Raw genomic sequence first — 13,496 nt, 5'->3', positions numbered from 1 at the left:
TCCTAGCGTTTCGCTCTCGATGCCGCCCGCACCATCGGATGGCAGAATCGGTCCAGAACTTGGCAGAGAATGTCCACTGTCTAGGTATATCCACAGCAGTCTAGCAGAGCTGCCCCGTTGGCCGACGAAATCCCAGTCAGCTTGCTGCCCAGCCCATCGATGGCAGGGTTATTGACAGATTGGATTTCCGTCGGGGCACTTGGGTCGAAGCTCCGTCCGTCTTGAGAGCTCCGCACGCCGCCAGTCCCCGGTGATGGGGCGATGGAGAGCTGGGTGTGCACGAGCATTCACTCACTGGTCAGTCACCAAAGTCCTCTAAAAGAGCATTTTACCTAGACCGCGTTGGGAACACAAATGGGCCAAAAGTCGATGTAATCAGGGCTGTGGTAGCATCGCTTCCAGCTCCAGTGGGTTGTCACAAACCTGCAGCGTATGCGCATCTGTCAGACAACCAGAACATTATTAGACTGATGTCTCATGCCCTCGTGACTAGACGGGCGGACGGGCGAGACGGGATGATCTGCGTTTCGCAAAATTACGTGCAGTGAACCCAGTGAGCGCAGTGTCAGCCTGACAGCAGGCTGCCCAATGCTGTCCTGTCCATGCCAGTCGTGATCTTCCCTGCAGGCTCTGTCTCTCGTTGTTTGGACTCTCGAATAGAGCCTAAATTGGTTGATCATGTCTGAGTTCATCCTTCTGGCCCCTTTGGAAAAGTCCCTGGCCCCCGCGTAGGCTTGTTCAATGTTCAATGATCGGCAATCGTTGCCTGCCGTGTAGCGGCGCATGTGCTTACTCTTACTCGACGTGTCTGCCATTTCGGCCCTGCTCGTCCGCTCTTCTAGGCCTCGCGCCTTCGTTGCAACCATCGATAAAATTACACAAGGCTTTGCATGCCATACGGATACACATATCTCCATTGGAGGCAGTCTAATGTCAGATCGAAGCGAAGTATTCAGCCACAGTTTTCGGCAATCACAGCGCCCGAAGGTCGTTCTTTGTGCCCCCAGATCTCGTGCCTGCGCCTCCGAGCCCCGGCTACACCCGGCGGCAGCCAAGTGTTGCGCCCACCGGGAATTGTCTGCTGTTTGTATCTGGTTTAGCTTGGTTGAACCCGTAAGAGACCCGCAAAAGGAAGTCGTGAATCCTGATATTGGAGTAATTGAAGCCAGAAGACTCGACGAAAACGCGATATTTTCCAAAGGATCTGGCTCTGAAAAGAAAGACTATGGGTTTCACTTTAAGGATCGGCCAAACTCTGGAAGATAGGAAGAAACTTCGGTGAGAAAGCGGGACTCCGTAGTCGCATGTATCACAAACTTTGCTTGCGAACGGGAGTTTCCTACGGATGGCAACTAGCGAACAAGTCCCCTGGAAGAAAATTGAAGTTTTAGGCGCAAGGTTTCACACTACTCGCGACATATCCTCTAATTGCCTTTGAAGCCTCAAACTTTGCCGTGCGGATGCCGTACGGCAGCTTTACGGGATTTCAGTGATTAGCTTCTGCTTTCGATCTTGGCCATGTTCTAAGAACCCTTTTGGTCACGGCATCGCCAAGTCGCCGCCTCGGGAATTGGGAACTCCGCGTCGTGCATCCTCAATTCCGTGTCTGTGTACCATCGCGTTGGTTTGTATTGTCCACGAGCACCGGTGCGACTGCTGAAGCCTGGAAAAGAATGTTGGCCAAGAAACGTAGTCGGCGGCGTGTCAAGTACGTTCTCTATTCGTACTGGAGGTGTTCCAAATGCTCGGTCCGGCGATCTTCTAAGCATCTCCGGACCTACAATCATATTCCGCATCAGTTTTACAGAGGTGGAAAATAAATTGTCGGACCGACGCCGCGATAAATTTTGCTTGCCCGTCGCGACAGCCCTAGCACCTCGCTGTTCGCGCTGCGAGCTTTCTTTTCAACATGCATGTTCGATGCGACTACATAAACCCTGAGCGTTGCCGGGCAACGAATATCCAGATTTGCCTGCTCCGATGTTTTCGAAAACATCCCATCGATGTTCCTCCCGCATTCGCCTTAATTGAGTTATTCGAAATTCGATTTGGCCGACATTGCGGCAACGTCGTCTCGTATTGGTAGAGCTCTTCTGTATTTCCAAGAGAGTTTCCATGTGCTCCATGCGTTGTAATCTCGATCAGCGATGGAAACATCCAAAATCGTGGGGCTTAGAAGTCCAGCTCCATCCGCAAGTGAGGTATTCGTGAGGATCGCTTGAGGACTACATCGGTAATTCCATGGGGGTATGCAGCCATTTCATAGTTCAAACATGAAAGTATCCGTCGTCACGTATCTACATGTAGTATTCAGCATTGATAAATTGATTCTTCGTCGCCCCCGTGATCCTACGATTCATTCATTGTCTCGATGGCATGGCTTCCGACAGGAAATCTAGACCCTACGAATGGCTCGTTCCATCACGTCATGTGTAAGATGCTTCGGGCAAAATATATACTCGGATGCCAGCAAAAACGTACCAGAATTTCGAGTTCCACCTTCAACGGACTCCGTAAGTCAGGAGGATATTACTATCGTCGGGTTGGTTTATCCCAGTCGAGACACCAGACTCAGATGGCCATCAACCCGTGATGCCCATTGCTTAGAACTTCACTATAGTTTCTGCTTGCTATAGCTAAGGCATGAGACTTAGGTAGTGGGTGAGGCTGACGGCGTGGAGAATGATATCTGAATCCAGCATTCGCCATATCGTATGAGATAAAGAACTTCACCCCACACCCCGATTCCGTTACGCATATCTTCAGATTGAAAGATATCTCGAACGTGGGATGTTATCTCGGGCTTGCGTAAATCTCTTTATCGCCATAACGATTAACAACTGCCGAACAGTAATGAGAAGCAAACTAAGAGCAAGGGGCATCACTTGCAAAACCATATGCCGGACTGATCCGTCTTACACCAGCGACTTTTTATGCTGGAATGACGGAAGCGGACCGCCCCTCCGAGCGACAAACCCCGGAATAACCCGGAGAAACCCGGAACGGACCGGGTGGGGAACGGCCGAGGATGGAGCAAGGGAAATATGGGGACGGAACGGGGAGGGGAGAAGGAGACGGCCTATCTTGAGCTCAAGCTCAGTAATCTTTCCCAATAGTTGATTTCCCCTCCTCAAGTGCGGGAATAACAGAAGAAGTCACATGACTTCACCTACTTCACTGTGTACGAAGCAGAAGATGACAGTTTACAGTAGGGACCTAGGCGGCCCGCGAGCCACCTCTCTTATCGAAGACAGGCTCATCCCGACCCGCCAGGATGCCGCCTTGTGCGGCGGCCAACGCGCTGCTCCCCTGTGTGCCTGTGTCTTCTCCAAAGTGTCCTCCCCGCTGATCCGCTCCCAACATCGACAGGAGCTCCAATTTCGCCTCGCACGTGGGGTGATGCTCGTCCACGTCATTGGCGAATGGCCCTCCCGCCAAAGCACCACTAACGGAAACGTTTCATCAAGAGTGGTGTCAGCGGTGCTTCGACAAGTGCTGTGTCCAATAAGACATCGCCCATATCGTTTGCTAGAGTCTCGTAACCTCGTTAAGTTCGTCTTCGAAGGCGGAGAAGCCCCCGGCTTTACGCCGTCTGACCTATGATAGATCAGACAGCTCGCTCAGATCCCCACTGTCTTCTAAGCTCTCGGTGTGTTAGTGCCTTGCTTTCTGCTGTACTCGGGGAAATACACGCCGCGCTTGAACATGGCAGCCGCAAGAGAACCATGTCATTTTCAGCATGCAGCTTAATCGCGCTATGAGATGGACCAAGCGAATGAGATAGGAAGCGGGCCGGCAGACGACGAACAGGATAGCTTCAACGACATGATCCCAAAAGTACAATAGTGGAACACTCTCGCCCTGCGCCAATTTCACTCGGCCATGTAACATTGGTTGAGGTTCGTTCCTCTCTCACAAAATCACCCCGCAGTGAAGACAACTTGGACCTTTTTAAACTGGTCTGAATTTTGCCTTTTTTTTCATTTTTCTGCTTTCGTTACGCCCAATTCCCTCTCTCGTTCTGTCGCTCCGCTTCTCCCCGTCCTCGCCTCATTCCTCTCCCTCTCAACCACCGAGCATCCAAATTCATGATGCACCACGAACCGGACGCAAAGATGTTCGACCCGGCGACGCAGAAGAAGACGGTCGACTCCGGGGCCCCGGCCTCTGACATCGAAGACACCTCCGTCAGCTCGGCAAAAGACATTCTGGAAAACGAGGGCGAGGACCCCGTGCTCGCAATGAAAATGCACCTCGTCAATGACGTATGAACCAACCAAAAAAACAAAAAAAGCTTCCAGAGTCTGGGCTCACGAGTCTCTCACCCAGACACGTCCGCCGCCAACACAGCTCTCAATGCTGCCAAACCACTTATCTACAGAGACTAACCAGCCCAGGCAAACGATGAAATTGGCTGGACAAACTTCCACTGGAAGCTCTTCGTCCTCAACGGCTTCGGGTACGCCGTCGACTCGCTCATCGCCCTGGTCCAGTCCGTCACAAACGCGGGCGCAATGCTCGAACTCGGCAAGCCGTCCACCTACTCGAACGCGGGCACCGTTTCGCTTTACGTGGGCCTGCTCATCGGAGCGATTTTTTGGGGCTTCGGCGCGGATATCATTGGGCGAAGGATCGCGTTCAACGTCACGCTGCTCATCACGTCCCTCGCGACAATCGTCTCGGGTGCGAGTCCGAATATCGAATCGTGGGGCTTCTTCACTGCGCTATCGGCGTTTGGAGCTGGCGGTAACTTGGTGCTCGATCCGACGGTCTTTCTCGAGTTCCTCCCGAGTAATAAGCAGTGGACGGTAACGGCGCTCGCCTTGTGGTGGGGTTTCGGACAGGCGCTGGTGGGCTTCATTGCATGGGGATTCTTGAGTAAGATGCGATGGCGTTCCCGGTTTTGCTGCTGAGTAGATGCTGACTCCTTCACAGCCCAGGAGCGATGGAACTGCACTGAGGGCATGGATTGCAACTGGTCTAATAATCCTGGCTGGCGCTACGTCTCCTTCACCTCGGGAGCCTTCGTCTTTGTCGCGTCCGTTGCGCGAGTGACTGTCATGCGCCTGCAGGAGACGCCAAAGTACCTTCTCAGCGTCGGCCGCGATGAAGATCTGGTGCGCAACTACCAAAAGATGGCGCAAAAGTACAACCGACCCTGTTCGCTCACGCTGGAGAAATTGACGGCGTGCGGGCAGATCAAGAACGCTGGCCAGAGCAGAAACAACTTCAAGTTTGTGCTTCGCGAGTTAGGCGCACACGTCAAGGGTCTCTTTTACACCAAGAGAATGACGCTTAGCACTGTTTTGGTTTGGCTGTCTTGGACGCTGATCGGTCTGGCGTATCCCTTGTTTTATGTCTTCCTGCCGTAAGTTGCCACGAGACTTTGAAGAACGCGAAAGAGATTAACCGAGAGTGATAGATCATATCTTGCCTCGAGGGTGCCGGATAGCACCGAGACGCCATTCGAGACGTGGCGAAACTACACGTTGACCAATATATCTGGCATTCCTGGCCCGATCATCGCTGGTTACCTGGCTAATCTTCCTCACATCGGCCGCAAGTACACCATGGCCATTGGCGCTTTGCTCTCCATGGCGTTCTTCTTTGGTTACACAGCGGTGTCGACTGCTGACCAGAACATCGGCCTCAGTTGCGCGATTGGTGAGTACTTAACTTGATTCCAAGCCCCCTCAAAACTTGGAAGAAATTCTAGCTGACGTGCGGATTCAGCATGTGCAATCAACATTTACTACGGTACACTGTACGCATATACCGTCGAGGTTTTCCCATCAGCTCACCGCGCCACGGGCAACGGTATCGCGGTCGCCTTTAACCGTCTTATGGGCATTGTGTCTGCTTTCGTTGCGAGCAGTGGAAACACGGCAACATCGGTTCCTTTGTATGTCTGCGCGGCACTGTTTGGAGTCATGGCCGGCGTGTCTGCTCTGTTCCCCTTTGAGCCGTATGGAAAGAGAAGTTCCTAGACTTGCTAGAAGTTTTCTACTTTACGCTTGGTTGGTAGTGTCGCATCGGAAAGGAAGTAGCCTCCAGATATTTGGATTACCTCGGCCTGACTTGTCCACTGGATACGGCACTGTAGCAGCGAAACTAGCTGGAGAGAGGAAGGCAAGAAGACTCCAATCTTCCCATCTCGTTTGCTTCTGCAACAGAACTCAGTGTCGAGAAGTTGATGGACTCTAGATTTGGTCTCGATGAATTCCTTGGTTTCAGAAGTCTTTATTGCGGTTCTGAAGAGCATCTTAGACGTCATAGACTGAGAGGCATGCTTCATTTTCGGAGAGGAACATGATTTCGCGGCTGGACGTGTTGTCAACAGCCGAGATGTTAGAAAGTTTGATTGCTCCATTACAAAATACGATACCCCCGTTCAACTCCAGTTTTACCCGATTCCTACTTTGCCTAGCTAGTTAGTACTGGTTGATAACGACAGATATGTCCGCAGGCGGAGGTCCGCCAACAACAAGTGATTAGATGTCTAGCCCCAACATCTGTGACTAACAGATGATCGAGAATCATCTGTATTCCTTACGAGAGCTGTCCGATGCTCGCTGTCGTACGCCTTGGCTCTGCACACCTTCGGCTCGGCCTTCCGCAGAGCTCGGGGCTCTCGGTGTCGCAGAAAGAGGGGCCAAGATACGTGCAAGATCAGACATCGGTAACTCTAGAATCCTAGATGAAAGCAGGTGACTATTGGATCATGAGAGAAGAAGGACACATCCTCATGCCAAGTGGGATATGCCGATCGCAGAAACCGTAGCTAAGATCTCAAAACTACGGCAGCATAAGTAAAACTGCTAATGATGGTGGCCGTCAAACCCATTTCATCGTCACGGATCGTAGTGTTATCATAGAACTTTACTCGAACCACTTGCTTATTACTCGGAGATTTAAAACATGGCAAGTCACTATGTTTGCGGGGAAACTAGCCATAACCCTCTGTAGTTGAACAATTCTGCCGATCTTATTGGACCTGGGCTCGCCTCGAAATGTCTCCTTCTTAAGTTTACTTCTACATTGGACTGGAGTCTCGAAACAAGTCGCGCAACATCCTGCTCAACTTGCACGTGTTCTCGGTTGCTAATGGGAGAGCATTGGTCATCGGCAGGCAGTGTGATCTACTTACCATCACGCACGCAACATCCATGCCCTCCTTGGCATTCTTGCTAGTCGTCCAAACCTTGGGCAGATCGCCCCGGCAGCTCATCCAACTTCCTAATCCAACAGAAACTCTTGCCGTCGGGAGAAGTTTTAGGCGGTCTAGCGGGCCGGGAGATCAAAGCTCGGGACCGCGCTTGGCCTCAGCTCCCCGCGCGCGGTCCATGCTCCCCCCAGCCTTACAATGCATTGATGATATCCCTATGGCCCCTCCTGTGCCCCCCTCCCAACGTGATCGTTCTCGTCAACTTTAACCAGGGTGTAATGTCAGCCTCATTATTCATCGTCAGTCCAGACGCTCTTGGCGGTATTGGATTCTGTATATCCCCTCCAGGTGATTCGTTTCACGGATTGTTCCACTGTGATGCCGTGTCAATTTGGTCGTGTTTCCCAAAAGGCCAAGCAATTTGAGACATTCGATCGGCAAAGACACCGGCCTCTCGAGCCGAGGCTCGTCTGAATAAAATCTGACAAACAAAACACTCCTTGTCAAACAATGTAAACTTTCCAACTTTTAAGGTGTCACAGGGTAAGCAAACTGTTGAGTTTGGGTTACAAGAGGCTCTTTGCGGGAGAGGCGGGATAGAGTCCAAACAAGTTTTGGTTCTGTACAACAAGCGGGAAGTCAAGGCAAATGAGGGGTTAAAAGTGTCAGCCTTCAAAGCAGAGGGCAACTTATTTTGTGACAGTTGAGTTAACGAGCTACTTTGATGGAAAATCCGAGAATGAGTCTAAGGCACTTGGCGTTATGAAGTATCATTTGACGAAATTTATGTTGATCTACATAAGAGCAGTTCTTGACAGCGGCGATCATGAACCGTGCCATCGTGCCGAACGAAACGGAACACGGGGCTCACCGATCCCCAACTACCAAGACAAGTCGACTTTTGCCGAGCCTCTGAGAAGGAACCCCTGCCCCATGTCTCGATCAAGGCAGATGTTTCGTCAAAGATGAGATGGGTGAGAGGTCCGCGGGACTATTCTTAGCCTCTCAGGTGTGCCGCAAGCAACACCACCAGAACAGACTTCGTCGCATATGAAATCTTGACACTAAGATCTTCAGGTTCGCGTATAGTTCCTATATGTACGCATTGGTTGGAGGTGCTTTTAGCACATTCAGTTGATGGGGATGCCGTGACTCGTTCTCGGGGGGTCGCGTATTGGTCCCACGCCGAACCCCCCTCTGATGTCTCCATCGCCATGCAGTCTTGGCCGTGGAGACTTCTTGTTGAAACTTGTGGGCGAAAGTCTATGTCGTTCTGACCGAAGTATGAGGCTTCGTTGGCGATCGGCCACGAGCGTTGAACGTTCACATGCATGGGACGGTGTCGAAAGCAACATACTCTAAATCCTGTGTTTTTTTTGTAAAGATCAACGCAGTTGATGTCTATAAATATTGGATGGATGGCCACTCCCGACCCCAAAGCTTAGTATCATAGACAGCTCATACAAACACAACTTTCAGGACACCGAACAAGACTTGGCTAGAAAGATTCAACATGCTCGTCCCTTCCCTCAAAACCATCGTCGCCCTTGGCGTTGCATTCTATGCCACCGCTGCGCTGGCGGCTCCCAACGGGCAAATCGGGGCTAATGTTCAAGACTTATCCGAGGTAAATTGATTGAACAAACGAGCTGTGGCAATATCGAATGCTAATGGATCTGGGGAACTAGAGGAACGAGGCACTTGTGAGATTTCTACGACTCTACCTCGCTCAAGTCCCCAATTGGTGCTCTTAGCTGACTAGTTCGACCAAAGGAACAACCTGACCTTGACGCCGTCCCTGTAAGCTCAGATACAAGGCACAAGCGATGTTTGACCCCCGACTGATTTCATAATTACAGGGGCTTGGTGATACCATCGAGGCCCGTGGCAAACCACCTCGCCGCCCAAACAATAACAATAATAACCGGAGGCCGAACGGCAGGCCCAACGGCAGACCCAACGGAAGGCCCAAACGTCCCCCAAAATAAAGGAGATGGGTACATGCATGCGTCATGGTCCTGACTAGTTCTCACTCGTCGCGAACGCACTACGATTCGGGCTGGTCTCAATGAACATTACTAGTTAATGGTCTTTATGGACATGCTGCTATCATAAGGTGTAGGGAGCTGTGAAGCCACGATGTTGTTGAGACAAGTTGGGTTCTGGGTGTAGATATATGCCTGAGAAAGAAATTGAGGAGAGTGGTCTTCATCAAAGTTGTGATCATTTGTTATACCAAGAACGACAACGAAGTATCCCCTATCGATGGGCAAGTACCTCAATTGAGCGAAAGCTTGGTATAACCCATGGAGAAACTCCTCGCAATGACCAACAACGTGTGCATACACATAGATCTACACATAGGATATCTGTATTTCTTGTATCTGTCTCGTGGGGTATCTAAGTACCTATGTTCGTCACGGTGAGAAGGAATTATAAACGTGAATATATACCAAAGAACACCTAATGGAACATTTGGACACTATCCTATCCTTGCGTTCTATCGCATATGGCCACGGAAGCTTGGCCATCTCGGTGACAACACAAATTTGACCCAGGCCCACGCTGGCACACTGGCGAGTGTCCCCCGCATCCGTAACACCCAAGGCCTGTCACACAATCGCCTCTGCCAGGATCACAAGGGTCCCCTTGTCCTCTCGCTCTTTTTCGAAGCCATGGTTGCTATCATGTGTTAGCTAATTGCGACGTCCAAGTTCGTGTAATCTTGAGGCAAGGGGTGGGTTCCTTACGGTCGGATCTTCTAACCAGGATGTGTGGTATTCCGCTCCGAGACTCGATTCTGATACCAGGTTTTTCGCGTCCACTGTTGGGGCAGCAGATACACGGGTGATTGTTGCCGCAATAATAAGAAGAGTTGAGAGAGCCTTCATCTCTCTAGATGGGGTCATTCGAGATGAGCCGATAGCAGCAAGATGTTACGTTCTTGTTCCGATGATGAACAGTACATGTATCTAGAGCAATTCCGTGAGATTGATTATTTGCAGTAACGTGAGTCCTTTCTAAGTACATATTCTGTGATCCAGTGGGGCCTGAAGTTATATAGCGACGCGCTCAAGCCTCGAGTGCGTACGACGAAGTCTTGCTTCGGGTCACAGCGTGCGTCATCCGAACTACTCTGTTGCAGCCCATGACTTATCAACGGTGAAGTGATGTATTGCCGTTAGAAGTGAACTCCGGAATTATGGCCGATTGGCCGTTGCATGAGCATTGACGTTGTGGTAGTCGGGGACCATCAGACATGTTTCCCCGGTCTAGGCAAGTAGAATGGGAACAGCACGACTAGGCACGTACTTGACGCTGGGGAGTCCTGACCTAGATGACTAAAGGGGTATAATGTCCAGATGTGCAATTGCTACTACTAAAAGTCTGCCACTAAAGGCTTCACTGATGGGCCGACGCAGCTCCATGAGGAAGAGACGTAAGCATCTTGTGATGAACCACGACTAAACACCTTCGAGCCAGTGGCAATACCGAGCTGAGTATCTGTTATGAAAACACGACTACCGATTGATAAACCTAATTTGGTAAGACGACGGCGAAAGTGTCACTACATGCAAGCTGGTAGGGCTCAGAAGCATCATGCATGCTGCTAGTGATCCCCCGTCGGCGATCAAAAGTTCAGGTGAGGCGCACATCAGCCAAAAGTTCGTTGATGACGCCCCGAGCCATCGCCTGAATGTTTTCGACTACCGATATAAGGAAGAGATGGCAGAGCTTGGGCTTTGAAATTGCCTTAGGATGCAATTAGGAGATGTCACAGCACTTGGGAGGCAGCCTGGAAATCGCAGTGAGGGAATAAGTCCGTGTTTGTGCCCACAATTTCACGATCTTTCATCACCGAGTGCGATCTGATCTATTCCCTCAATACACCACACTTAACTCAAAGGCCCTTTCGCTTTGAAGGATCACCCCGAATTCAAGAGCATAAGCTCACCTGTCCCAGGTTCACACAGCATCAAGTGACAAAGGTTTGAGCGGAAAACTTTGTAATCTATAGGAATCTGTGGCACTCCTCATACATTCTATGGTTCATGCCATATTGTCGAGGAAAGATTCAACCAAGTACTACATCCTCCAAAGCAGGTACTTCGACATAACCCGCACTGGCAGCCAATTGAACATAGATGCCATCGTGATGTGGGGTCAACCCCTGGCTTTACAAATATCGAGCCCCAGTTGAGAAGCAAGAGAGCGGATAAGTATTCGGGTTATGCTAGACCGAGGATAAACATGTGCCTTCTAAATCACAAACCGGCTAAATTCTGATCCCACATCAGTCGCAACTTCCCCCGGGCATGATTGAACAAATTACTCACTACTTAAGGACCTTGAACTTGGCCGAGCAGTGAGATGGCGTATTAAAGTCGTGTTTCCAAGTGTGAACGCCCGAAGAGGAGAGTATTAGTTTTGGATAACCTACGAAAGTGACTTGTTTGACTGTGCAACTTATGGACGGTCCTTCTCGTCCAAATTGAAACTAACCTTGCCTTAGTTGATCTGCTTGAATATTAGTAGGCCTTGTCTAATCCTCATGTCATCTTTCGGTCGCGTATGGTCAATCCATCGAGGTGGATTGCCAGTGGGCAATGATAACAACCACTATTGACAGAAACGATGCCAGATCCAACCAACCGAGCTGGCCAATAAGCCAATGTTAGCCAAGACATAAGGCTGAATAAGCCAAGGCACCAGGCAAAATCACATCATGCTTGTCTGCAAATAGATCGCACCGTGTGGCTTCCGGGTTGAAGAAGGAAGGTGAGCCGCAGGATCGATCATCTATCAAGAGCGTCTACGGATACTCCCGCTCATGTAGCAAAGAGGGGCAAACCATCCCAGTTCCCATCGGCTACTACTCTGGGGACCTTTGTTCGGTGGTCTACGTCAGCCAATGCCGGCGGGATGGTCATGCAGCATGCAAGTCATGGCCCTGTACCTCTCGACGACACCCCGGGTTTGAAACAGCGTTGATCGAATGGAACATATCAAGGTTCATTCCATTGGCTTGGTCGTCATCCCGGTGCCTTGGAGTTGGTACATCGCCCCTTGAAGTGTCAAAAAGCTTAGCCTTAGACATCGCTAGTACGTATAACGTCAATGTCGTAAAATTTGAGAAGCGGCTCTAGAAGTTTCCTAAGTAGTTTCAAGTACATGCACTCGTGAGTAGATACCTATAACACACACCCCGTTGAAACTTGTTCTCACAACTGTGCTTGGTTCGAATTGGCGATTTATTCTGACTCATCTACCACAAGGTTTTTTTTTTTTTTTTGGCTCTATTCCGGAATGAGATTCTATTCAGGAAAATCCAGTAGCGGCATCAAATGTTTCTACGCAATTTCAAAGAAAACATGAAATGACCACAGACGAGTATTTCAGATCTAATTCATTCGACGTGCCGTGCCTGCTGAGAGCTTTGCTGATGTGAAGCCTCTCGCTCAAACGTGCCTGTCCGGCTATGAGAACTCCCTTCTGGGGTCGTGGTGTGGGCGAAAGTTTAGGCCCCAGCCTCCCGAGTCCCGCGGTTGACCAAGGATCCTCACCCGAACTGCAATCCATGTGGGACTGAGAGTGGGAATTTGGAGAAGAGGAGATGGCGGGGCGCGAAAGACCCATCAGTTAGTCCATGGAGTAAATCCTTGCTTCGAGACAACCGTCCGGTTTTCGTGCTCGGTCACAGTCCGAATCCAAGACGCGGGGCGGTGTGGAGGGCGTGGAGGGCCGAGTGAAGGCCGACTCCGGAATCTTCCCCCAGGTATCCGTATTTTAGTCAACAACAAGTGCGGGATCTGGGAAAACGCGGGGATTGGCCGGGTGAGGAGTGGGAATCGCGAGATTGGTCTTCATATTGTCGGGAGTAAAATGTGGTCAGAGTTAATGCTGACGAGGTAGAAGTTGGCCATGCGATACTTGGCAGAGTTGAGATTTCTCTTCTCCACTTGCTCCTGCAGTTTCTTCTTCCTGTGATTTGGGGAATTACTCCAATTCTGCCCTCCATTTGCAGCTTGAGTCTTGCGGCGTGACCCATGACTGGGACGCTGGATTTCTTAGCGCAGACTTCACTTACACACTAGGATGGATTCACGATAGTGGGCAAGATGGTTGTGTGTTCAGTGGTAGTTTACTTGATTCGCTTTATGCGTTTCAGTTCATTATGGCATTAATCCATTCTATCGACATAAGTCTTGCCACATCCCGTGATTCACACGAGCCTGAAAAGGAATGGCAAGGTTGAGGTTTTAATGTACAATACGCTCTCTTTTGGGTATCAAACCGCATGGTTTCAACTTCACATAATAATTCGCAGCGC

At 50.4% G+C, this 13,496-nt stretch overlaps 3 protein-coding genes across 3 annotated transcripts; all 3 read left to right on the top strand.

Moving 5' to 3' along the window:
- The first annotated feature begins 530 nt into the window (after positions 1 to 530).
- Positions 531 to 1,395, top strand: BDZ83DRAFT_299487 (uncharacterized protein). Its single transcript, XM_060502239.1, has one exon. It carries the CDS (start codon positions 784 to 786, stop codon positions 1,264 to 1,266), a length of 483 nt encoding a protein of 160 aa, XP_060365592.1. The 5' UTR covers positions 531 to 783; the 3' UTR covers positions 1,267 to 1,395.
- A 2,348-nt stretch (positions 1,396 to 3,743) lies between these two features.
- BDZ83DRAFT_619167 (major facilitator superfamily transporter) lies at positions 3,744 to 6,452 on the top strand. Its single transcript, XM_060508106.1, has 5 exons — positions 3,744 to 4,265; positions 4,398 to 4,878; positions 4,936 to 5,368; positions 5,423 to 5,664; positions 5,734 to 6,452. Exons 1-5 carry the CDS (start codon positions 4,089 to 4,091, stop codon positions 5,985 to 5,987), a joined length of 1,587 nt encoding a protein of 528 aa, XP_060365591.1. The 5' UTR covers positions 3,744 to 4,088; the 3' UTR covers positions 5,988 to 6,452.
- Positions 6,453 to 8,678: 2,226 nt separating this feature from the next.
- Positions 8,679 to 9,153, top strand: BDZ83DRAFT_751582 (uncharacterized protein; the record flags this gene model as incomplete). The annotated part of the gene is made up of 4 exons (XM_060514069.1): positions 8,679 to 8,792; positions 8,854 to 8,868; positions 8,939 to 8,965; positions 9,025 to 9,153. 4 exons carry the CDS (start codon positions 8,679 to 8,681, stop codon positions 9,151 to 9,153), a joined length of 285 nt encoding a protein of 94 aa, XP_060365590.1.
- Positions 9,154 to 13,496: the final 4,343 nt, after the last annotated feature.

Source organism: Colletotrichum acutatum (assembly GCF_030867785.1).
Source record: "Colletotrichum acutatum strain CBS 112980 chromosome Unknown BDZ83scaffold_40, whole genome shotgun sequence".
Classification (NCBI taxonomy): domain Eukaryota; kingdom Fungi; phylum Ascomycota; class Sordariomycetes; order Glomerellales; family Glomerellaceae; genus Colletotrichum; species Colletotrichum acutatum.
Note: the sequence above shows the minus strand (reverse complement) of the source record. Positions and strands in the feature narration are given on the sequence as shown.

Coding starts and splice junctions, on each gene's coding strand:
- BDZ83DRAFT_299487 (XM_060502239.1), top strand. CDS start 784: ATGTGCTTACTCTTACTCGACGTGTCTGCCATTTCGGCCCTGCTCGTC.
- BDZ83DRAFT_619167 (XM_060508106.1), top strand. CDS start 4,089: ATGATGCACCACGAACCGGACGCAAAGATGTTCGACCCGGCGACGCAG. Junction 4,879..4,935: donor CATTGCATGGGGATTCTTGA/GTAAGATGCGAT, acceptor ACTCCTTCACAG/CCCAGGAGCGATGGAACTGC. Junction 5,665..5,733: donor CGGCCTCAGTTGCGCGATTG/GTGAGTACTTAA, acceptor GTGCGGATTCAG/CATGTGCAATCAACATTTAC.